At 35.9% G+C, this 27,600-nt stretch overlaps 1 protein-coding gene across 5 annotated transcripts in view; it reads right to left on the reverse strand.

The window, feature by feature from the left end:
• The window catches only part of LOC150101139 (uncharacterized), a 916,744-nt gene that overhangs the window by 609,961 nt on the left and 279,183 nt on the right, over positions 1-27,600 (reverse strand). For 4 of the 5 annotated variants that reach the window (XM_090401523.1, XM_090401522.1, XM_090401519.1 and 1 more), the window contains 5 exons: positions 22,140-22,356; positions 21,845-22,018; positions 12,944-13,021; positions 9,996-10,055; positions 838-945 (listed from right to left, as the gene is read on the reverse strand). In XM_090401523.1, the coding sequence (XP_090257649.1) occupies positions 838-945; positions 9,996-10,055; positions 12,944-13,021; positions 21,845-22,018; positions 22,140-22,356 (637 nt within the window). The remainder of the gene's footprint in view (positions 1-837; positions 946-9,995; positions 10,056-12,943; positions 13,022-21,844; positions 22,019-22,139; positions 22,357-27,600) is intronic. The other variant, XM_090401520.1, reaches the window with a different exon arrangement.

The raw sequence follows: 27,600 nt of genomic DNA on the forward strand, positions 1-27,600 counted from the left end.
TGTATGGGTCAGCAGCTACTTGAGATTGGACTACTGCACGTCCCTGTTAGAAATGGCTCATTTCATCTAATCTCACAGATGTTCAATTCAGTGATTAAGCAGGCATTGAAATATGGTAAAGTCACTCTCTTGTTCTTGAAATAATTCCCAAATGATCTAAAGTTTGTGACATGATACAATTATTGTGCTGGACATAATCATTACTGGATGGATAAATATTAGACATGGAAGGATGTACCTAGTTCACAACAATGTCCAAGTAGGCTGTGGCATTCACTTCACTCATTTCAGAGAGCCTAATATGTGTCATCACAATCACATAAAACCCTCCAACAGCTTGCAGTTCTGTTTCCTGCCACTATGGAGCTATTGATTTACTTCAAAAGCTACAGATTAAATCATACCTTGATCTTGCCAGTGGCAATGAATTGTGAAATCAGGAAATTGTCTCCAGCTGCAGGACTGTTTCATGTTTTCTGTTTGGTGGACTATTCTCCACGGTAGTTCATGAACACCCAAGCAAGACAAATATCCATGATGCATTCAATGACACATAGAGAGTCAACTATCACACCATGCTGAAAAGTCATTTAGATTGTGCGTGCAGAGTGTTAAGTACACACACATGCACATGGTCTATCTGCTTTACATAGCTTGCAACGGACATGACTGTCTGATAATCTGGCAGATTTCATAGATGATGGGACACGATATACAAAAAACCGTGTGCATATACTGAGTAGCCAAGCAAGCTGGTTACTCAGTGTATACACAGTTTTTTATAAACACAAAAAATTATATTAATTTATTTTCATTATATAAAAATGATAAACTTACTGAAACCCCATTCAATCCAGGTTCACCTTTTGGACCTATTATGCCGGGAAGTCCTTGCAAACCAGGATCACCAGGAACACCTGGAATACCCGGTGGGCCTGGTCTACCCTAAGAAACATAGAAAAAAAGAAAAATATTTAAAAAAAATATTTTGCTTCAAATTTTGGTAGTAAATTTCTTTTACTACCAAAATCAGAAAATAATAATAATAAAATACAAGAAAATAAATAAAATATTTCATAAAATAAAATGAATTAATATTTTATTATTATTACTCCATGGAAATCTCCACACAGTCTGAAGACTGTGAGTCTCAGTACAGGAGACTCACAGTCTTAATGTAATACCTATCATATCTCTTCTTGAACACATTTGTCAACATAACCCAACAAACTCTGGCAACCATACACCACTCTCCAAAAAATCTAGCACTGATGCGCTGATTAGCTACACTCTTAATAAGTTTACAGGAATGGGGTCCTTGTTCTGTCCCCATTAGTCAAGTGCTGAAAAATTATTACTGCATCAATTCTATAAAACCCTTTTAGTAACATAAACATTACTATCATATCCCATCTTTTGTGCCTATCAACCTAACTTCTGTAGCCTATAAGTCCTCAATATACTGTACCTGTGTAAGGAGCATTGCACAGAGAACTCACCAAGTGGGATGCTTGCCTCTGGATCCTCTCCATTACTTCATTCCCAAGAAATGGAGGTGACCAGAGTTGCACGCAGACCTGCTGTTATGTCCCTTGAAGGTAATAAATATTTCATTGAATTATATTATTTGAGGGACTATGTGGAACAGTGGCCTAACAAGAAAATTCTATCTGAGAAGATATGTACTAAAAATGATCAGTGTGATTATACCATAACTATCACTATCGAAAAACAGGCTTATAATAGTTCCATAGTAACTCTGATAAAGAATATATATTTTTGCATTCCGTTGTCTAATAACCTTCCTACCTGCTATAATATGCCTAGTCATTCACCAAAACAATGATGTGAAGAACACAACAGAACTAAAATATAGACCACTGGCTATCTCCATTATGAGATGTGATAATGCTTTATGCTCAGGAGAACAATTAACTGGATTAACTTGCATTCAAAGATGCATCTCAGGGCCAGCTACTAAAAGCAGGATATGAATATGAATGGTTCCTTATAATATGTAGAGTTAGATAGATATTAAATGAAATAAAAGTATACAATATACTTTTATATTTCTAGTCCTTTTATCATATAATTGTAGTTGGTTCTTAATGACAGGGCAAAAGAAAAACAAATATACTGTAATGTATGCATTTTTCGGTTGTGCTGCAATCAAATACTGGAGTCACTCTTCTTAACCATTATGGTATGTAGTATCCAGTCTCTAATATATGAGGTGGTATCAAAACATTTCAAGACTAGCTCTGTTTACGAGAAATTACTTTATCTACATTTACACACTATCACCTTCAAAATAGTCCCCTTGCATATCAATACAGCGCTCCCAGCATTCTTGCCACTTCCGGAATGTGTCTTGGAACTCTTCTTTTTGAAGCATGTCAAGCATCTTCTGCAATTCGCGCTGTATCTCCGCAATGGTGTCAAAACGGTGACCTTTGAGCTGGATCTTCATCTTCGGGAAGAGGGCGAAGTCTGCAGGAGCCAAATCTGGCAAGTAGGGCTAGTACGGAAGTGAGATCATGTTGTTTCTGGCGAGAAACTCGCGTGTGAGAAGAGCTCGGTGACAGGGTGCATTGTCATCATGGAGCATCCAATTTTTCGCGTACTACAGATCTGGTCGCTTTCGCCGAATGTTCTCCCTCAGAAGTCTTAAAACCTGGCAGTAGAACTCGCTATTGACGGCCTGGCCCCTAAGGACGAATTCTCGATGTACAATGCTGTGAATGTCGTAAAAGACTATGAGCATGCACTTGGTGGGACTGCAGACCTGCCTCGCCTTTTTCAGTAATGGAGATGATGGGCTCTTCCGCTGTGAAGACTGTTGCTTCGTCTCAGGGTCGTACCCATACACTCAAGTTTCATCACCGGTAATGATCCTCAACATGAAGGATGGGTCATCCACGGCACGCTGATGGAGTTCTTGGCAGACTTTGACGTGGTGTTCCTTCTGCTTCTGGGTCAGCAGCCTGGGGATGAACTTGGCAGCAACATGGCACATGTTCAAATCACACTTGAGGATTGCCTGGACTGTTCTGTATGACACACCGACAATGGCAGCAATGTTGTGGAGTGTTCTCCGACGATTCTCATGCACAAGTTGCCGAATGGTTTCAACATTTTTGGGGGTTGAGCTCGTTGAAGGTCTTCCTGATCTCTCATCATCTTCCAGTGATGTTCTTCCACTCTTGAAGTACGTGTGCCACTCAAAACACCTCAAAACTCATTGCAGCATTGCCATAAACTTGCCAAATCATGTCAAACGTCTCTGTGGCAGATTTGCCCAGTTTCATGCAGCATTTCACGTTTGCCCTTTGTTCTAACTTGCTGTCCATGATGAAATCACAGATGTGGTAACACAGGTGGTCAGAATAGCATCAGTTGCACAGCTCCCGATGTACCCAGGACGATGTCTTTTGGCACACTGACTTATGAAGGTAGGTGCTCCCTGTGACTATGCGTGCAGCCTTGTGCTGCCATCTGTTGGCGTGTTACAAACCTAGTCTCGAAACATTTTGATACCACTTTGTATAATCTTTGATCAAGTGTTTCATTTCTGATCCAGCTCTCAGATCCAGAGATTAAAATTGTGTGAGCATTGTCTTATATACAGACAGTTTTAACAAATCTCTCTTTAGTCCACAAAAATTTATTCAGTTGTTGACTCCCTACCATATACCAGTTTTATGGTATATGGTAGGGAGTCAATTATTTTATTGTCTATTTCCATATTTAATTTGACATCTTCACTAAAATTTTAACTTAAATAACTGAAATGTTTTACTTGTCTTGTAGGCTTTCCATTCAGGAATGCAGTTTATATTTACAATGTTCCTGCCTATTCTCTACTAATTGTAATGGTTTGAACAATTTTTCTCTTGCCACCTTGTCATATGCATTTTCCAGATCTACAAAACTTAAACACATATCCTTGTTATATTCCCACAATTTCTCAACTATCTGTCTTAAAGTGAAAATCTGATCCTGACAAGATCTATTTGGACTGACTCAGCTTGTTCTTTTCTGAATTTCCTTTCCATAATTTTTTTTAGCCTCTTAAGTATGTTCACATAAATCTTAGCTGGAACACTCAGTAAGAAAATTCCTCTTTAATTCTCACATTCAGTTATATTTCCCTTTTTACAGATAGCTGCTGAAAGAGGTCAGTTTTCCTGTCACTTTTATCATCTCCAATTCCTTTAAAGTACTCTTTCCTTCATTTCTAAGCTTTTCAATAGCCTCCAGAGCATTTTTCCACCTTCTTAATATTTATTTCGTACATTCTTATCAAAGTCTACATTTGTACAAAGTTGATGGGAATAATTTTATCAATCTATGTTTCTATCTCTTTCTCACCCAAATGGTAAAGTAATATTGTAACATCACCTAAAGATAAAGTTGATCTCCTGGCATCATTCTTTTTATCCAACTCCTGCACAGATGATCAAGATAAAGCTCCTTTTTTATTGGAACATTGCATCTATGCCTCCTGTAACTTTCAGCCAGAACAATATTAGAAGAATCTTGATACCAAAAAGGTTTCAAGTCTTCATAGAATTCACTAAATGTGTTCAAGAGATGTGCCCCATTAATTGTTGTAGAGCAGATGCAGATAGCATCCACTCAACAGCATGGAAGCAAGTCCATACACAGCCAATTAAAAAAAAATAATAATAAATAAGTGATAAGTATCTACTATCACTTTTCTTTCATCTTAACCTTGCTTGTTCTAAAAAAATGGATTAGGCCATCAACAGTCAACATCTTTGACACATTGTAGAAATGCTAATTAATCAGTGATCAACAATATGAAATTTCCCATTTACAATCCACAGCAGATCTCCTCGCCTGTATAATCTCTGCACACATGCCACAGAAAGATTTCGAGAAACCTGTGCTGTCACATTTAACATTTCCATGGCCAATAGGATTTGGCATCAAGGGTTTCTCAGCAAATTAACATCTTATGGTCTGCCTCCTCCCATTATAACTGGTTTGCCAGTTTGAGTCAGCAATGGCTTTGAAGAATTCTCTCAACCTTAACAAATATGGTTGCATTAATTTGTCAAAAATTTGGGAGACGGTTATCCTAAGAAAAACTCCTGGATAGCTGCTGTTTTTTTTTTTTTTCTTTTCGTTAAACCAAAATAAACACTTGACATTTTGACCTTCACATGAAGGTCATCTTCTGGAGTATATACATATATACAAAGAAACAAGCTGCCCAACAATCTACATGGTATGCTAAAAGTGACTGATCAACTGTTATAATTATTGGCCAGACCTCCAGTGTAAAAATAAATAAATCAATAAATAAATAAAATAAAAATAAAGTGGCCAATAAAAGCTGTTATTGGCCACTATCCATACTGGTTTGTTGTAATTTATATGTATACTTATATAAGTATACATATATTAGAAGTTATGTAAGTATACATATAAATGTATACTTATATAATGTCCCAAAAGGAAGGTCATCCTCTTTTGGGACCATACACAACTTGCTAATACCTGTCCAACAACCAATTAGCTATCCAACTTACAAGGTAATCCAAGGGCCGCATTAAAAAAAAAAAAAAAAAAAAAAAGATTTATCTGAGGGTCGCATCCAATGTGTATCTAGTAATTTGGTGAGCAGCAGCGACACAACCTCGATAGCTGAACAAACGAACAACACTAATTGCGATCTCATGTTCCTTATGAGCTCCCGAAGCATATGCTTTGGAACAAAACAGTGTAAGAATGCTTCTTTGACACATCTAATATTTGAAAAACACGTGGGTATATAGTGATGCAAAAACACCAGATAAAATTACCATAATCGAGATTATTGATTAGTGATAGAATTAAAATATCTAATATGTATTCGATTCTAATTGTTATTTTATTTTTTTGCTCATGAAAATAAAACCCACAGGCGAGATGCACACAATCGCACCGGGGGCCATGATTTGGACAGCCCTGATGTAGATTGTTAGACAGTTTGTTTCTTTGTATGTGTATACTCCAGATGATGACCTTAATGTGAAGGTCGAAGTGTCGAGTGTTTGTTTTGGTTTATATTAAACTAAAGTTTTACTCTAACACAGCAGTTTGTTCCTGATCACACGTTTTCCCTCAGGCAGTCTATCCTTCACTGTTTACTGCAAGCCTACACATACTGGCCAATATATACATGCTAACTCATATCACCACCTTCACAAAAACTTGGAGTTATTAACACCCTCAAACACAGAGCTATAACAATTTGCTCTAATGAACAAGCTCTTAAACAAGAATTAAAAATTATTAGCAATACGTTTATAAATAATGGCTATAGTAAAAATATTATTAATAAAGTTCTTCATAAAACTTCTTCAAAAAATAATATAGATTGAAGAAAAACCATAGCTAGTCCATATATTAAAGGGTTATCAAAAAAAAAATTAATAGAATTCTACACATTATAATCTTAATGCCACTTTTAAACCACCTTTAAAATTAAAAAAAAAATATATTCAACTCCTCTAAGGATCCTCTCCCACCAATGCCATACCCTGGAGTTTATTGGATCTATTGCACCTGTAACTTACCTTATAGTGCAGAAACTGGACGTACAATCCCTATCCCTAAAAAAGAACACAAGCGGCACATTAAATTTAACAATTTTGGAGAAGCAGGCCTCTCACATCATGCTCTTAACACCCTACACCAAACTGATTTGAAAAGTACTTGTTCCTTACATCATACAAAAACCTGGTATGAACAGAAATTTAAAGAAGCATGTGAAATTTCGATTAACTACTCCAATTTTAATAATAATGGTGACATAAAAATCCCCAAAATTTGGATGGCATACTTTCAGTCAGGGTTTGCTGGAAACTTAGGTTTTCAGCAAACCTTGAATTTAGGGAACTACACAATTTTCTCTAAGCAACTACTCTAAGCAATTTTCAGCTTTTATTGGTCACTATCCATACCGGCTTGTTGTAATTTATATGTATACTTATATAAATCATTCTTGGTGTGAACATGTTGCTCTCCAGCTTAATTTAATTGTAAACCTAATAATAACAGCCCTCTAGCTTTGATGTAGTAAGGTTATTTTTTATTATTATTATTTTTTTTTTTTATAGCTCAGTGGATGTGGCATTTGCACACCATGGTGCTTAACCACACAAAGGAAGACTTGGTTTCAAGTCTACTCGGTGACTAGAGGAAATTTTTATAAGCTTTTTTTGACAGGTTCCCGAGTTAGTCGATCTCTGGCACGGGCAAGCTAGTTTTTTCTCCCAGAAACTCTGGTTTTTCGGCCCGTAAACCCACACTATTTCAGATATTAAAAACATATTGTGTTAGGGACCACGACATGGTAACACTTGTTGAGCCATTCTCTTCACTGCGTGCCGCTTAATTAGTGACAGCCTTGGGCCAGCTATCTCTGATTGGGTACCAGTGGAGATTGAACTGCCCACTCAGTCGTCAAAAGTTAGATAGGGCTAAAACGGCCTCACCTACAACCTATACAGGATTAAAAAGGCGTTATCTTATTTATTTTTTTTTTTACACTAAAGGTCAGGCCAATAGTTATAATGGTTGATCAGTCACTTTAGCATACCATGTAGATTGTTGAGCAGCTTGTTTCTTTGTACATATATATTAAACTAAAGTTTTATTCTAACGCGTTTGTTCCATAATTTTCTTAATATAACCTAGTTGAAGTTCCTTCACTTGGTCATGATTGCATTTCATCTCTTGCCTCATTTTAATGAACTGAACTTTCATGTCTTGCATGACTTTCTCACTCTCATCCACATTTGCTATCATGCCATAAGATATACTCATTCTGATCCTTAATTTCATGCTATTGGTCTCACTTCCTTGTGTAATGACACCCAACATCTCTTGCTTCTCCCTTGTGCCCACTCCAGCTGATAGTTTTATATACCACACTACTTTCCATCCTTTGTCCATCATCATTTACTTCATGTTGTCTATTCTCATTTCAAAGAACCTTCACAATTCACTAGACTGTCGCCTACCCTCTCCTTTGAATGCCAATATTTACTCACTTTTCTTGTTCATCCTCTTTACATATATATCTTCTACATTCATCATCAACAAACTGTCATAGATGGCAGAAGCTCACTATCATTAAGCTAAACAATATATCTGTCACTGCTGCAAACACTGTTGTGCAAAGAGTAATGAGAATCAGATCTGTGTGTTATGTTTGCAGTCTCAGATTCCAAGTAGTGGAAAGTTATAATGATGGTGTTACTTGTTCCTCAACATTCATATTAATTGCAGATAACCTCAAAGCTGATAACCAATATAAAACTTTTATCAGAGGATAAAACTTTGATTAGGGGATTTCTATATAAGCAAATAAAAATTTAGATTCAGAATACAATTTTTATAAAATTTACAAGCCTATAAACTAAAATGTCTCAAAATTCAGCAGGAGAATAGAAAAACAGCTTTTGTGATTATCTGCAGGAACCCCCCCCCCCCCATGCAAGCACACACACACACACACACACACAGTGGGAGGGTATAAGGCATGTTCAAAAAAAGACCAAACTTTTGCGATAAACACTTTATTGCTCATTCTATAATATTTTAAGCACACTGTCCTCTTCAAAGTAGTCATCTCTACTAGTGATACATCATTCCCAACGTTTTTTCCTTTGCTGGAATGCTTCCTGAAAAATGCATTTTCTGTGATGGCATGCAGTTCTCTTATTGCATTTTCCTGAATCGCCTCTATAGTTAAGAAATGATGCCCTTTCAAAGTGGTTTTAAGTTTGGGAAACAAGAAAAAGTCTGCTGGGGCTAAGTCCGGAGAATAGGGTGGATGGGACACAATGGATGTTATGGTAATGTCACCCGGCACATTGTCGTGGTGCAACATCCAAGTCTAGTTTTCCCACAATTTCCCTCTTCCTGTGCACAGCATCCCTCAAATGCACTAAAACTTTTTGGTATAACTCTTTGTTTACCATCTGACCATGTGGTACAAATTCATAATGGACAATGCCTCTCCAATCAAAAAACACAACCAACATCACCTTGATCTTTGACCGACTCATCCATTGATGCTTAAACCACTCACAGCAATGCATTTGGCTCATACAGTCCTCCTCGTATGGTTGGTTAAGTAACTGAAATGTCACTGTAAAATTTTTAAAAAGTTTGCAGCAAAATTTCACACACACACACACATTCTTCAAGCTCTTTCATTGTCACTTTGTCACTAATCCGACAAACAGGTTGTACACATGCTCACTTCAGCAGATGTAACTCAAAGACTAATGCTCAAAGCAGAACAGGGCAAATAGCAGTTGTCAAAACTTGCCACTAGGTGAGCACACTCTTTGTGCCAGTTGGCATGCTATTTAAAAAGTTGGTCTTTTTCTGAACACCCCTCATATATATATATATATATATATATATATATATATATACACACAAACGCACACATTTCCCCTAAAAATGAGGGTTTTGAAATGAACTTCTTTTACGTAATTAACTCTCGCTGCAACTTCATGCAAATGTTCCACTATAATACATATGTTCATTTGGTCCCTATGAACCTGCTACAGTGAGCAGTGACAGCATATCCAAATCATTTGTGTGAATTATTATATCATTAAAGTAGCTGATGCTCTAAAAATATGTTTAGATGTTATTTTATGAGTTCTCATTTTTTTTGATACTCTGAACCAAGGAGCACCTACCATGCATACAATGTTCATTAATTATTCCCAACTCAACATTCTAATTTGAAATAATCTTACCAATATTTAAGGATAATGGTAACCAGAAGTTTCCATTATTCTTAAAACAAAGTTTGTCTATACATGACATTATAAAAAAAAAAAAATTCTCATTGTCCACATCTTGACATTCTTTTAGAAATAAAATAATTTAATATTGCTAAAGTGAAAGCTATCTACTGTATTCATCACTGAATTATAAATTAATGAATATAAACTAACCTCAGTACCATTTAATCCAGGAAGTCCAGGTGGGCATACCTGACATTTCTTCTTTTTTGGCTGGTAGTTAAAAGAGTTAAAATATCAGACATTCATGATTTCAACAACCTAAACAGTTATTTATTAATTATTTTGTTCATTCATGAATTTATTCATTCAATATTCAGTTATATATTAATTATTACAATACCAAATTATTTAAACTTTTTTTTTGGTTTGAGAGAAGCCAGCTTTGTATTTGAAATATTTTAAAAATGCATGAATAAATTGTGCTGCATTAAAAAACATTTAAATCATCAATTAATCTGCTTAGCTATTTGCTATTAAATTTTATAAAATTTTAATGATTTTCACTAAGGAATCATGTCTCCATATCACTTAGACATTAACAGCCAATTACACAGCGAAATGGAATTTAAGACAATGGGTCCAGTGAATTCACTGTAGCAAGTATGCCAGTCCACAGACTGACATACTTGCTACAGTGAATGATAACAATCAATGTTGTCAAGAAATATGTGGTGAAAGTGTTGCAAAAATGATAAACTGGGACCATTATAGTGGACAAAAGAAGATAAAGATGTTCTAGAAAAGAAGAAACTATATCAAAAGTTCGTAGCATGTTGGCATATTCCCTTAGAATACAGAGAGAAAAATGGAAGAAAGCTAACAATCATGAGCACAATTTCTACACTCTCCATATTTTCAGGCAATGTATTCCACTCAGAAACTGCAATTACCCTTCATGCAAAAAGACTTGTCCCTCAATGAATAGTTCAAGCAGAATTCTGAGTCATCCCTGGAAGCTGACTAGCAGTGTTGTCAGGATGTACATGAGGTCCAGGTTCTTCTTGTGCATGCAGGGAATAGGTAGAATGGCTACAGTTAGAAGTGCTTCGGCAAATTCATTCATTGTGGGGGGGGGGGATGTATGACAGATATTTAAGTTACTAAATGAGCTCTTCCTCAATGAATCCTTGGACTCCCTGAAGTTTCACTCATAATTATAATAGTTTTGCTTATTTACTGTTTTCACTGAACAATGCACAACTATTCTTAAATTTTAGCATACTTGTAACAAGAATCTTGATGTGCTAGGAAATGAATGTCTACTCTGGTTTTAAATTCTAGACTTGAAATTACATAAACTGCACTTGTTTTGATCATGTGAACAAAATCCTTGTGGATCAATCATCCACTATGTTCCTCTTATACCTAAATGATCTTTCACTGATTTCAAATCCTATCCATAGCTTTGCTGATGACAATACAACTACACTCCATTCCTCTTCTTCATCTGACAAACTATGTTGTACATGTTCATCAGAAATTTCATAATCTTTTATAACCAATGCATTAAACTATAACATTCTTGCCATTCATCAGTGGGTAGAGGATAACCTAGCGAACTACCATGTTGGCAAAACACAGTTATGTCTTATTTCGCACAATGAAAATTTCACTTCATTGGCCCTTGCTCTTGATAATACCTAGCTCTCCAAACCTAATCAGATCTCTCTTCTTGGTTGACTTACACTTCTAGCCTTTTCTAGCACAAACACATTGCAGAAAGCTTCTTCAACCACCAAAAAACAAGACGTGCTTTTCTTCTCAAGATAGTACTCCTGTACAGCTGCTAGCACTATTTAAATCCCAACCTTGAAATACTGCTTATATGTTTGGAGTAATTTGCCTAATATGTCTCTTGATGCTAACTAGAAGAGGCTAATCCAATTAACTGATGATCTCTCTCTCTCTCTCTCATTTCCCTCTCCCATCCAACACACACAGAATCACTTCAATGATCCTCTCACAGATAACATCTGGTATTTTCATGGCCACTATACTGCTGAAGTGGCTACCATCATATCATTCCTAGACTTTCTTCTAAGAGTGTAAAAAGAATATATGAAGATGCTGGTCAACATCCATTCTCCTGCCACTTCAAAAAAACTTTCCAAATCTATTTCTCTACCTCCTCTTTCATTCCGTCTGCCTCTGCTCTTTGTAACAACCCTCCTCACTTTATTTTCCCACAAAGACCATTAATCATTCAAGAAGAACTCAAAAGATCCTATCTGTTTTTTTTACTCCTGCCCACTTATGGCACCACCAATGTGTTATGGTGATATATATAAAATTTAATTTGCTCACTTTATAATATTAATGATAATAGAGCTTTATTTCAAAGCTCTATTACATTTTGCACAAAGTGTATCATTAAGGCTCACATTATTCAAACCAGTGTTTCTCACCTCCTCCTACAATTTAAGTTGGTAAGGTAACTGTGAATGGCAGAAATATTTTACTAATAAACTAAATAATGGCATACGAAATAGTGGAAACAAATCGTTAAACAATTTACCATCCTTTGATTCTTTGTAAAGCAAGAGAGAAATTTATTAACAGTCAACTCCTATGATATCTAAAAATGTGGCAGAATCCTATAATGGACTCTGTTATTCAATCATCATGGGCAATTCTTGCTTAAGTCAACCTACCTTGATGAATGGTGATGTTCGAAAAAATTCAAGTGGATGCTCTTGATATCCCTAAGGTATTTGATTGGGTTTAAATGAATCTTTATCCTTAACTATGCAAGTAATGTTAGAATACCACAGGAATCTGTTCTTTCTCTTACTATCTTCCTTCTGTTCAGGAATAATCTTCTCTAAGTTGACTGTACATTTAAATTACAATTCTGTTGATAAAATACATGACATTCCTCTTTCAAATCATATTAATTTCCTAAGCATTTTTTAATTTTATTTTCTTGTAAAGAATTGGATATAAATTTCATGAAAGACTAGTTACATTTTTTTTTAGCTGCATGCTTTATAGAGGAGAACTAAAATATTCATTCTCTGAATGACAACAACAAAAAATAAAATAAATAAATAGTTAGAGATTGTTTCATTTTTCTTTAACAGTATAATGTTTATACATACACTTACTGGCAATTCATCACATGTTTCTCTTTCTGGACGTGTTGGATCACAGCTCATCACCATCCACTGCAGATCAAGCTAGAGAATGGGGGGCGAAAAATTAAATGCTGCTACTGCATTCCATGAATTAGCTAACTTATTATGTCTAGCCATGAAAATTAATAACATTATTAATATGTGAGTAACAGTGATGCTTTAGTTTCTCCCCCACACAGATGATAGTTTTAAAACAAATCAAGATTATTATAAATCAGAATATGAGAATGCAATTATGATTTTAAAAACAAAGGGCTATAACATAAAAACTGAAGATCTACTAAGAAAGAATATATTATAAAATTGTAGAAAGGCTTTTCACCAGGTTACAGAGTAAATTATATTTGACAAGAATGCAAGCAAACAGAGTTTATGTGTGAAGTATCTTTGTGACCAGGCTACTTGAATATAGAGGCTGTTGACTTCACATCAACTACCTCGATATCCCATACCACAAAGCATGCTTCCTTCTCATATATTACCATTCATAATGTCAAGGGGGAACTACCCTGACTAGTTTGGATCTTCATTGAAGTCTCATTTGTGAAAGCCAGACCCAAAAAGATACTAAATGTTGAATTAATCCAACTTTGCATCATATTCAAACCATTCCCAATATCATTAGCATACAAGTTAAACAGCAACAGCCTCAAATCAGATTACTGGGACACACTAAGTGACCCTCCTCTTACTGGAAAATTGCTTCCCCATACACCACATAGCTAATCTCCAATCAAGTGCACTAATGTACTATCAAATCCCATTATTCCAATTTAATTACCAGCTTGTCATGTGGCAATCTATTAAAGGCCTTTGCAAAATCTAAATATACCAATAATGCACATGCATCTCCTTTGTCCAGTTACTTCAAGGGCTCACTTTAGTGAGTACGGGCATGGCAAACCCGAAGTACCAGATGCTGGGCCATGCCTTACTTCATGTAATATACATCTGTTATATTATTCTGTAGAATGGTCCCTCCCCTTCTTTCTTTACTTCTTTCTCCTCTCCTTGCTCCTTCCCCCTGATCCTATTTGAGTATTCAAGGGCTAGGGGTGAATCTTTCCTATCTTGCTAAGTCATTTCGTCTTATGTAGCCACCGAAGGAAACAGGCTAACCTCAAATAGGTGCCAGTCCCAAGCCCGGATAAATGGCGAGAGTTGATGTCAGGAAGGGCATCCGGTCGTAAAACTTCACTGCCAGCTCTAGCTATGATCTCCTTTGTCCAGTACATTTGTCACCTTACATTATAATAAGTAAGTAGATTATTAAAACATGATCTTAGCAAACCCATCCATCCACCAAAAAGGATGCTGGCATTATCAGTCCAATCTTGGTCATCTCTAACACTTTAACCAGACACACACACACACACACACACACACACACACACACACACACACACACACACACACACACAGAGAGACTGGCCTATAATTCTTATTATCTCGCTTATGGAAGTCAAAAATTTCACCTTCTTTCCATTCCTTTGGAACTTGTCCCAATTTAGGATTCAAATTAAAAAGATATATCAAAGCTTTTAACTTCATGAAACATTTCCTCAAAATACATGGTGATACATCATTAATGTATCACCATGTATTAACCTTATATAAGCCTTATTAACATTATGTTTACTGAGTTCTTCATATACCTCTAGCTGACCCATCATCAGTCCCTCCTGTACCCTTCCTACTGTACTCAAGTTCTACATCATGTCACATTCACAAGAATGAAATATCTTTATGAAACGCTCATTTAATATCTCATATATATTCTCCACAATGGATATTATTGTTATTATTATTACGTGACACCTCCAAGAAGTGCAAAGACTCATCGAGGGAGGGAACCTACTCAACAGCTCTCCTTCTCCACCACCTACAGCGAGCTGCAGCATCTATACCAATGCCATCTACAGCCCACCACTACCACTTGTATTTTCACAGACAATCACAAACATCCATGCCCATAGTGGGATTTGAACTGTTGTGTTGGAAAAAGTGCTGATTCACTTTTTGATGAGTCATCCTTTTTCCGACCCAACATAAGGTAACGTCAGAAGGGATGGATAAGGACATACTTATGTCCCCAGATGGAAAAGGTGCCTATTTATGATCTAGAACATGCATATATTCAGTTTTGTAGATGTTAACTAATGTTAGTGAAGCCCATAACTGGAACAGAGAATGTTTGTAAATTATTTAAGATAGGAAATCTATGTAAAATTGCTAAAAAAGATGTACATAAGTTGATACAAGTATTAGGCCATGTCAAAGACAGTTCGGAGCTGCGGTAACCAATCAGCTGCTGCCGTATGCATGACGACACCACCAAGAGAGGGCGCTGACTGGAGGTATATAGGTTTCGGCAGGGAATTCAATCTCTCTTTTTTCATCTGTTCCTGGTTTCCTGAGCAGAGTAGCTGTGAAAGCTTGCAGGTGTGCTCAGCAAGAATTTCCCCTTGCTGTACGTGCCACGTGGATCATAGCTGCAGCTAAAATGCAACCAGAGCTCCAGAAGAAAGGGCCGCTGATGAATCAACGCCGGTGTACAAGTCAGTGAAAGAGTGTTCTTTTCGAGCAGAATAAAAGAATAGCGGAGACGCCATTGAAGAAAATACGATGAGGAGATCCGAGAATCCAACTAAGAAAGTCCTAAATCTACCAGATAAAGCAAGAACGGTAAGCTGAAACCCTTTTGTATTAAGATAGAGTAACCAGAGAGGAATGAGAAACTGAATGTTGAAAAAATAACCAATTTCCGTGTTGTGCTTGAGGAACTGTCTTTCTTTGGACATTTTGTCTACACCTAAGGAACAAGCGGCATCTTAGGCTCGAGCTGAATAGGAAACTGAGGCTTCGGACTGTTTATACTGGAAAAAGGAAGTTAATGTTATTATGTTAAATTTAAATTTGAATGCTAGCTAAAATTCTGGGGGGGGGGAACAAAGTTGAATATAAGAAGGAATGTTATCTCATGTAAAATATGCCAGATGAAACTCGTCTGATATAATCCATGCCAGGATTGTAGAATGAGCCTGTGTGTGTGTGTGTGTGTGTGTGTGTGTGTGTGTGTATATATATATATATGTATTTTCTATGTATGATAACTGAGCAGCTAAATACAAATTTACAGAGTCTGAGAATAGATATGTAAGGAAGAGTATGATTTTGATAGTATAAGAGATTATGGAGTAGAACTTTTTGGATGTGTTAATTTTAAGAAAGGGGGGAGCTCAGACTCTTTTTAGAATTGAAAGTTTGACTAAAGTGTATCTCTATGTGTTTGCCAAAATAAATGTATTTCTTATGTTTAAACCAAATGAGTCTGTCATATTTCTGTGGATTGAATTACTGCTTGAAAAATCATGACTGCAAACCTCTTGATCCCTGCATTCTTTTTTCTTAGTAATCTAAGATAGTATATCAGAATTCAGTTGCCGGCTGGCGCAGTCATAAAATATCTATAAATTTGTCAGCAAATGAAATAACTGATAACATAAGATAGAGGATAAAGTATAAAGTTAAAGATAACAACATAAGAAAATTGTAGAAAAATTAAGAGACATAACAGAACCCACAGCCTTTTGGCTAGAGAGCGGGAGGGCACCTACTCAACAGCTCTCCTTCTCCACCACCTACAACGAGCCACAGCATCTATACCAATGCCATCTACTGCCCACCACTAGTATTTTCACAGACAATCACAAACATCCATGCCCATAGTGGGATTTGAACCCACAGCCTTTTGGCTAGAGAGCGGGTATGCTAACCACTTGGCCAACCAGGCCAGCTACATTCTACTATTTTCACCAAACCAATAACATCCTTCCATAATCAATCTTTCTTCTATTGGTCACATACTGAAAGACATCCCTGGGATTTTTTGGCCTCATTATCCAACTGCTGCTCATACTGCAGTTTTGCTACCCTTACTAAGCAAGTTACTTTTCTCACCTGCTCTTTTTACTCCTTATGCAAATGATTATTGCCACTCAATCATGTGCTGCTTCCATGATGCCTTTTTCCAGACTGCATGCTTCACCTCTTCATTCATCCATTTCACACCTGATTATTTAACACCCTGACCATCAGAATACATTTATATATATTGCTTCTGCCAGATAGTTCTTGAGCAGGACTTCCAAGATTTCTCCTTCTCAGAGAGAAAGAGATATCTGGGAAGAGCTGGTGTTTGAGACTTGATGAGTCCAAGTCTCTAAAAAATTTACATACATTATTTTATTTCATAAACTAAAAAAATTCCTTGACTGAAAATAATATGCTTGCAAATAATTTACATTTGCAAATAAACTTTAATTAGTGAAAATTTCACAGTTTAATTATCCTCTATTTTATTTAATTACACTCCAAGTTTTTATCTTATCCCATTTTAAATCTATATATAAAACCTGTTTTCTTAAATGCCACACAAAAATTTAGAATGAAGACTCAGAATTATACTCAATAATCATTATCTAGATTATCTCAATTATCTATGTTCACATCGATATGTATTTTACAGTTTTACTGAGTAAAATGGAATGTATTGTTTTCATATTTCATTCAGGAAAATGCAATATATATATAAAAAAAAAAGAGCTAACCATTTTTATTTCTGTTTATAAATATTTAATCCCATTTTGTTTTTATTCAAAACAATAAAATGGAAGAAAAACCAATGCACTCAAAGATGTGTCTAAATTTTGAATGAACTTTCATGCAAAAATTTGTTGCAATTCAAAATGCTTTCGGAATGTGTTGATATTGGCTGAATCGTTAACAAAGTTGGATATAATGCTGGTTTTCTGTTTTGTTTTTTTGTTCTTTATATTTTTAAATAAGACAAATTCTTCTTTCAACTTACAAAATTTATCTGCAACTGAGAGTGACAACATTAAAGAAATTTTTGCACCTTCTAAAATTCACTTCAATTCTTCTTCCATCATTAATGTTTTTTGTTTCCTTAGCCTCACTCAATCAATAATATTTACATTAGAATTGTGATGGTTTTCGTTACATTGAGTACTTTGACCAGAAAAGTCTCTTATTGTTTCTTTGTAAATCCAATTTGATAGTATATCAGCATATGTAACACATTCCAAAAAAAAAACTTTTCTATGCTTCTTTATTATTATTATTACATCACACCTCCAGGGAGTCCAAAGACTCATCGAGGGAGGGCATCTTCTCTACAGCTCTTCGTCTCACTACTCCACCAACCTTCATCATCTACCACCAACGCCATCTATCGCCGACTACCACCACTAGTACTTTCACAGACAATCAGAGAAACATCCATGCCCAAGGCGGGATTCAAACCCACAGCCTTTTGGCTGGAGAGCGGATACACTAACCACTTGGCCAACCAGGCTGGATGGAAACTTATACAAGTTTCATTCAAATAATACAAAATAAATAAATCCTGTAACACCTTTCCTCAAAGGGAGACAGAGCTCCTTTAACCCCAATTAACTTTAGAAGTTAATTGAGGTTAAAGGAGTAGTTGTAGATAGTTGTAGTACAGTGGGTAGTTGCACCCATTCTTAAAAGCATTACTGAAAGTGAGCTTAAACTACTAATAAATAAAACCTTTTCAGGGGGGGGGGGGAGAGAGAGAGAGAGAGAGAGAGAGAGAGCAGCAGGTAACTGCACCAGCTTGTGGCCCTCAATCCTAACACTCTTCTTATTACCTGTAACAGCATGAGTTCTATGGTCAATATTGTTGAGAGATGTGGGATTAAAACTTCAATTTCCACAAAGAAAACGACTTACCTATGCCAGAGACTAACTCTTAGGGACTGGTCAAATTAAGACTTAGAAAACGTGTTTTATAGCCGGTGGCTAGAATCTAACTTAGATCAGACTTTTTTTGGGCAGCCTACAATTATGGATGCAAATATTTCCACAGGGCTAAGTTACTATTTTAAGTAACACATCTCAGCTAGAGTCACTTTGAATTTCCCTCAACTTTGTTAACTGTCAAATCTGCTGAACAGAGTTGCAGTCATTTTAATCAGCTCTAGGAAATTATTTGAATCCTGGACCAATTTAAACGTTGAGGTATTTGATTATATTTGCAGATATTTTTAAGAATTGATAATAAGACTAATTTTTAAGACTACTTTTAAGTAGTCTTAAAAATGTTGAAACCATATCAAGAAGTAAGTTCCAATGTGTTTCAATTTAACATTAATAACTAATTCCATCTCATGTCTCAATTCACTTTTTTGTTATAAAAGACTGTTTTATATAATAGTGGAGTTGTTCAATGTGTTGTTCATTGTTCAACATAGTGGAATTGTTTTCAATGAGCACTTTATTGGAGTATTTCATCCTGGAGGAGGTTTTCATACTAGAGGGATAGGGCAGGTTCAGGATTTAGAGGTGTAAGAGGAGAGTGTGTTCCAAATACTGAGTACTCTGGATACCAGTAAAGCTGTTGGAGGGGATAGTATTTCACCATGGGTTTTGAGAGAATGTGCTAAAGAACTGACAGCTCCGTTGACCTGGCTTTTCAATAAAAATATGGTTGCAGGAAAGGTATCCAGAATGGAAGGAAGGTAAGATAGTGCCATTGCATAAGGGCGGTAGCAGACTGGAAGTGTCTAATTATAGGCCTGTTTGTGTGTCATCAGTAGTTGTTAAGGTTGTGGAGAAATTAGTGAGGAACTATATGCAGCATTGGGAAGATGAGGGTAATATTATCTGTGAGAATCAACATGGATTTGTTAAGGGGCACTCTTGCTTTAGTAATATGGTTGTTTATGTAATATGGTTTTAAATTAAAACCATATTTAGTAATATGGTTTTAATCCCACATCTCTCAATTGCTCTTGTCACTTTATAATAAAGTGACAAGAGCAATTGATGAGGGAAAGGCATATACTGCCATTTTTTTGGATTTTGCAAAGGCGTTTGACAGGGTACCACGTGATAAGCTGATATTTAAGTTGCAGCACATGGGTTTAAATGTTGGGTTAGTTTTCAGGATTGGCAATATCAAGGAAGAAGAAGGGTACAAGTGGGGTTCCACAGGGCTCAGTAGTGGGACCTGTATTGTTCAACCTTTATATCAATGATGTTGTCAATGGATTGCAAGGGGACATGCAGTTGTTTGTGGATGATGTGAAGCTGGGAAGGGTTATCAGCAATAGTGCAGATGTGGAAGCCCTGCAAGAGGATTTGAATAACCTAGACAGATGGGCAAATGAATGGGGATATCAGTTTAATGCAGCAAAATGTAAAGTCTTGAGGTTTGGGATCCATCAATGGGAGGATGCATACTCGATTGGAGGAGGTGTACAGGAGGAGGTAGGGGAGACAAGAGATCTGGGGGTGATGATTGATAGAAAACTGAAATTCAGGGAGCATATTGCAAAGGTGGTGAGGGTAACTCAGGAGATTGCTTCAATACTGAGAAGGACGCTGACCTGCAGAGATAAAATAATTATCATTCTGTTGTATAAGACCCTGATCAGACCACACTTAGACTATTGTTCTCAGATTTGGTCCCCAGGAATTGAAGGAGATAAACTGACAGTGGAAAGGGTACAGAGGCAGATAACAAAGATGATTTTAGGACTGTACAATATGAGTTATGAGGATCGACTGAGGGAATGTGGACTGCAGAGTTTGGTGGATAGAAGAAGGAGAGGTGATATGATTGAGACTTTTAAACTGTTGAGAGGCAGTTACAGGGTAGACATTGGAGAGTTCTTTCACTTGGTGGAATGGCAGGAAGTAGCGATGACAAGGAGCAATCTCTGGAAGTTACGAAAGGAGGCTGTGCACAAGAAGATGAGGAGTGGTTTCTTTGTGTGGAGGGTGGTTGAACCTTGGAATGCATTGCCTGAGAGAGTGGTTAGAGGAACGGTCAATGGGTTCAAGGAGTAGTACGATAAACTTTGTGTTTCCTAAAAATGACCTCCCACGATGAGTCTTTTGACTCCATGGAGACCTGGATAATAATAATAATCCAAGTCTTAAAATACTTAACTGCATTGAGAACATTTTAAATATGTGCATTTAAATCATGAGACCATCTTACTAATTCAGATTTATCAACTCAAAATTTGTCACTGTCTCAGAAATTGTGAATAGCTAGAACACCTCTATATTGCTGCATGAGAATGTTATAACATTTTCACCTGTTTTGTGTCTTTTATGCCTTAGTCATAATTCTAAATCACCAAAAGTGGTGAGAGCGAGAACAGTCAATGAGTTTAAGGAATGGTATGATAGACTTTGTGTTTCCTAGGAAGGACCTCCTGCAATGAATTATTTAGGCCTCCAAGGAGTCTTTTGACTCCTTGGAGGCCTAAATAATAATAATAATAAAAATTATTCCTAAATGTCTTCATTTCTATTTTCATGAAAAGTTATCTTTTACTGAAAGAAAACAAAAAAAAAAAAAAAAAAAGGTTAAATGTACTGTATGATTAAGGCTTAAATGACACAAAACTGGTGAAAATGTTGACATTCTCCTGCAGCAATATAGAGGTGTTCTAGCTATTCTCAGATTAATGATTGTTTATTATTAAAGATTATTTTGGTAAGAGGATTTTTTTGGGGCGGGGAGGAATTACAGGCCCTTTCAGAGTATGTAATTGTGAACTTCCACCACTTTATTTTGAGTTTTCCAGATCAAACCTCAAATTCAAGTCCTAGATTAAACTTACTAGGCCACAATTCATGCATAATTTTAAGTTACAATTTGAATGATTCCCTCCCTCCTTCCTGAAATCACTCTACATTAGTTTTGGAAAAACAGGATTCATGCAACAATTGAAAAAAGAAAATATATTAATTTTATCATAATTTAAATTACCTTTAGTGAAAATCTAATAACTAGATACTCACAGGAACAGTATCACTATTATCTTCATATTTAGCTATCATTATATCTCCATTGACATCAATAGGACCACGTGGATCTAATAGGGCTAGGGATGACTGCTTTTCACAATCTAAATACATTGTAACTCTATCTTGAAACACACTAAGATCAATTTTGTGCCATTGGTTATCATCTAACTGCAATAAAAATCATATAAAACCTTATTAAATTTAATTTGATAACGATTAATACTACTATAAAAACTGATATATGCCATCTTAAAAAAATCTTTAAAAATTTTAAATGAACACAACTAACTTCTACATCACCAAATCGTAAAGTTTGCAGTTTTCCTTCAAAATCCAAGGCATAAAATTCCAGCATACGTTTTCTAGGATTAAGAGTGATACCAAACTGTGGTTTACCAAGAATATCATTAATTCGAATGAGCAACCAGGGATCTTTTCTACTATTTTTTTTCTTGAACGTTGCAACAAAGGAAAATTCATCTGGTAAACCTATTGGAAATATAGATCTGGAAACAGTAAAAGCATGATTAAGTGGAAATGTCTAAAAGCATTTTGAATCATAATTTTCTAACTGGTTAGCGAAGCTTAAATTCTATTTAATTTATATTCAATTCTAAAACAGCTATCATAATGAATGATTTGAGATGCAAGGAAATTGGAAATTATCCACAGGGATAGAAAAAAATATATATATAAAAGAAATTGTTCATGTGGCAATAAGAGGTAGAGAGGAAAGAAAAGGGGCAGTCTGTTAAAGTTGTATAGGTGGTGATAAAAGAAAATTCATTTTATTTTCTCAGAGATCACTGAGTGAACAGAATATGTTCTCAGCAGATGACACAATGACACAAAATGAAATGAATTTACGGTGTAATTATTAATAGAATAATTATTAATCATAGTACCATAATTAACTGAATTATCTATCATAGTGATGACTGCGAATTCTGGAGGTCTAGTCATCACAATGGTGATGGTTTTATGTATAAGGTGACCTAAAAGTTAACTTCTGTGTTTATTTACAAATTCTAGGAGTATCAGAAATAATGAAGATGAAACTGTTTCACGGTTGAGTTTATTCACTCCAAAATTCCTAGAATAGGTGAAACATGGTTGAATAAGATATCCTGACAGGAATAAAAATGGAAGGGTACAATGTTTTTTCATGAAGATAGAAAGGACAAGAAGGGAGGAGTAATGCTACTGATGATAGCAGGGAAATTATGTTCACATAAAGTAAACATGATAGAGGGAAATAGTGGCAATGGTTTTGAGGCAGTGTGTGTACAGGAAGTGATATTAGTTGGTTGTTGCTATCGACCAAAAAATATGGAGGAAGGTGATGAAGAAATGTATAAGCAACTTGGGATAGTGAACCAGGGAAAATGAATTATTATGGATGATTTTAATTATGGCAGTACACAATGAAGATCTAGCATTTGGGAATAAGGAAAATGAATTTCTTGAGTTCTTGAGAGACAACTACCTTAGGCAGTATGTAAAGGAGGGCACATGAGGATCAACAGTTTTAGATCTGATCATTTCATTACAGGATGTAATTGTGAGTGGGCATTCACACTTCCCTCCAGTTGATGCGAATGATCATGAAGTGATTACATGGGTTGTGGCTAGCCATATGTCGACTTCTGCGAGGAAAGGATACATGTGGAATTGCAAGGCTGGTAATTATGACAAGCTTAGGAGATTGAGTAGAAAATAAATAAATGTTGCTTGAGAACTGACAAAAAAAAAAAAAAAAAAAACTTAACAGTATATGTATGAATGTATTCCAAAGATCAAAAGACTGAATAAGGTAGATATCAAACAGATGAATGAGGTGATTAAGCATGAAATCTGGAAGAAGAAGGCACTTTGGAGGCAGCAGAAGATCATCAAATTCCTGATATGTACCCTCAGGGAGATGTACAGGATAATTATAATAGTACTATATAAAAAAAAGTTACAGCATTACTAACTTCTGATCAATAATTTTCCTCCAAATTAATCTTATCCATCAGCCTCCAATATTATCTGATCTTATATTTCTGTCTTTTAATTTTTACTGTATCAATCAATCAATCTCAGAAGAAGCCCAAGATATAGATCCTGGTCTTCCTCTAGGTCTTTTTCTTGCCAACCTGACAAAGAACACTTATTATGCTAATCTTTCCTCTTCCAATCTGTTAAGTAACAATACCACCTGAGATTAGCTCTGCTAACAACTTCCTAAATGCTAACAATAGCGAGTTTTTTCCTAACATTCTCATTTTTGATGTAATACTGCCATTAATGTCATCTGTTATTAACTCCACTTTCTCAGAACTCCAATATCAGAGGTCTCCAAGTCTTTTATTTCTAACCCAGCTCTTGGATCAATAAGTTAAAATTGAATTTTAACAAGACAGGTCTTGTATACAGCTAATTTAGTATTTTGACTAATTTCTTCCTTTTTCCATATAAATTTATTCAGCTGACTTCCTGCCATTTCAGCTTTACTAATTCTGTTGTCTATTTCAATATTTAATTTCTCATCTTCACTAAATATTGTTCCTAAATAGGAACAATATTTTAATATTGAAATAAACAATATTGAAATGTTTTACTTGTTCTATAGGTTTGCCATTCCAGATACAGTTGATGTTTTCAATTTCTGCCTATTTTCACTGTCTGTGTATTGCTGATTTTGGTACAAAATTTATTACAACAGTTATTCAATTTAGTCAGGGAATCTTGCAGCCTTGTGCTGGATTTATTCAGAAGTAAATAGGTAAGATTAGCATCACCAATTTTAACACATTCACTGCCAACTACGAGTATACTCATAGTTGATATATGAGCATCACAAGTCGACTACGAACATACTTGTATGACGCTTACCGCCGGCAAAGAGATTACCAGCACTGACCTTGAACAAATAAAAATGCTTGGCGTGCGGAGCTAGCAGCGAAAGTGTGTATACTCATAGATGGTATATGAGCCTCACAAGCCAACTATGAATATACTCGTATGTCGATTACCGCCAGACTGTATGAGGTCAGTGTGGGTAACGAGATTACCCACACTGGCCTTAAAGAAGTCAAATTGGTTGGTGTACGGTAACAAACTAAGCCCGAGTAGCATGGCAGTGAACGTGTTAATATCAGATTTAATACCACTTTTCTTCAAAATTTGATCCATATAAATAATGAATAACACTGGAGATAATGTGCACTCTTGTCGTACACCTTAATTTATTTCATTAAATATGTATTGCTTGATATAATGTCCCATTTACACTATATAACTGTAGCATTTTGGAGAGCTTTTCTCTTGGTACCTTGTCATGGTTGGGGGGTGCTTAAGGGTCAAAGTTGTATAACTAGGAGGAGACATCCATATAGACTTTTAAGGAATGCAGAGAACCGACTTGGCTTCTGACCTAATGTCTAATCCTCGCCTTCTCGTGGTGCACCTTGTTAGGTATCTACCTAGATACTGAACAAACGAGGATGGGCTGGCAATTTGAGATTTAGCTGACCAAATTGTATTCTAATGTATTCTTATATTATTCACCACAATGTAAAATGATGGCACATGGCAACACAAGAGGAATAATGGTAATAATCAGTTGCACGAAGAGTATAAAGAGGTCAGGAGAGTGACTCAGTTGGTAAGGACAGCAGAACTACAGTATGAGCAGAAATTAGCAAATCATACCAAGAAAAACCCTAGAGAATTTTTTTCTGTATGTGGCACAAATAGAAAGAAAAATGATTATGACAGCAATAATGGACGAAAGTGGGAGATTGGTAACTGCTACAGTAGACATAGTTAAGGCATTCAGCAAGCATGTTCATCAGGATGTTTGAATCTCAGTGTGAAATAAGAAGCTCAAGTGTAAAGAATGAAATGAGAGAAGACTTAATGGTGAATGAGCAAAAGATGTTTCACTTCACAAAGACTAAGAATAAGGCTATAGATACAAATTATAGGCCAATTTGTATATCTGGAATTGTAGTTAAAGTATTGGAGAAATTGGTGAGAACTATGATACAAATGTGGGTTGATAACAGTGGTATAGTTTGTGCTTGTCAGCATGGGTTTGTTAAAGGGGATGGTGTTTTTTGCTTATGTACTATAACAAGGTGATGAACGTATTGGACAAAGGAGATGCATATACAGTGGTATACTTAGCTTTTGCAAAGGCTTTTGATAAATTGCCAACCACAACTTGGTAACTAAACTGGAGGAAATGGGATGGATGATAAATTAGCAAGTTGTGTATGGGAATGCAGTATCCTGAAAGAAGGAAGTCACTAGTGGTGTGCCACAGGGTCTTGTTTTGGGATCATTGTTATTTAATTTGTATATTAATGATACTGGGATGGTAATTGATAATATACAACTGTTTGAAGATGATGCAAAAGTGGGGAGAGTAACAAGCATTCAAGAAAATGTTGTAGCCTTGCAGGAGGGCTTGAATAGATTGTATGAGTGGGCAATAGTATATGGAACTGTCAGTTCAATGTTTCAAAGTGTAAGGTTCTGAAATTTGGTATACAACAATGTGTTGCAAAGTATACATTTGATAAGGAAATTTTTGAGGAAGTTGAGGAGACAAGAGAACTTGTCTCCTCAACAAGAGTCATGGTGGCCAAGGATCTGATGTTCAGAGGCCATACTGCATAAGTTATGAAGTCATCCCATCAGATTATGGCAATGATGGAGAGGACCTTAACATGCAGAAATAAAGTAGCTCTGGTTCCATTGCATAAGGGCTGGATCTGGCCTCGGTAGGATTATTGTGCACAGGTTTGGTACCTTGGTTTTCATGATGATGATATATTGGAAAGTGTCCAAATAAGACTAATTAAGGTAGTAACTGGTCTTTGGAATGTGGAATATGAAAACAGATTGAGGGAATGCAGTTTGCATAGCCTTGTGAATATGAGGAAGAGAGGGGATATGATTGAGATACTTAAATTGGTAAAGGTTGTTATTGAGTTAATGTGGAAGAAATTTTTCCCAGAATGGTGGAAAGGGGTAGAAAAACAGCACATCCCTGGAAAGTGTATAAGGAGGGTATGAAGGGGGGGGGGAAGCTCATAAGGAGCGGGTTCTTTGTATGGAATGATTGGTGAGTAGAATGCATTGCCTGACATTGTGACAAATGCAGATACAGTGAATGAGTTTAAAGCAAGTTTGATGGGTTTGTGTGCATGACACTGTGTACCTCCCATGATGAGTTTTTGAGTCTATGGAGGTCTGGTGTTAATAATAATATTACCAGTAATAATAATAAGAGCTAGTTGACACCATTCTGCATATCACTTATGCTACTTCAGCAACTACAAATTTGAAATAAACCAAACTGTTTCAATATGGGCAGTCACCAGCTCAATTACCTGATGCTCATGTTAAATTTAAACATCAAGTAATTCAGTTAATAAAGTAAATTAACCAATGTTAATTAACTTCAAATCATACCCTATGACTGATATCCTGATGGTGATTACTTATAGATAAAAAGTTTTAAGCATTTGGGATGTAAACTAGCAAAGGTTTTTTTTTCCCCCATAGCAAGTTAAACTCGGCTGTTTTCATTTCAGAAAAGATAGTTCTTCCATTTCATCTATTTGAATTAGATGCCGCACAAAGTTTTTGTTTTCTGAGAGAGAGAGAATGAACAGCATAACATTTTTATCTAAGGAGTAAATAAACAAGAGAGTTAGTGGAGGCTGGCGTGGTTGGCCAAATGGTTAGCCTATCCA

The sequence above is a fragment of the Typopeltis vanoorti genome, chromosome 12 (assembly GCF_054136105.1).
Source record: "Typopeltis vanoorti isolate ZY-2024b chromosome 12, IOZ_Tvanoo_1.0, whole genome shotgun sequence".
Lineage (NCBI taxonomy): Eukaryota > Metazoa > Arthropoda > Arachnida > Uropygi > Thelyphonidae > Typopeltis > Typopeltis vanoorti.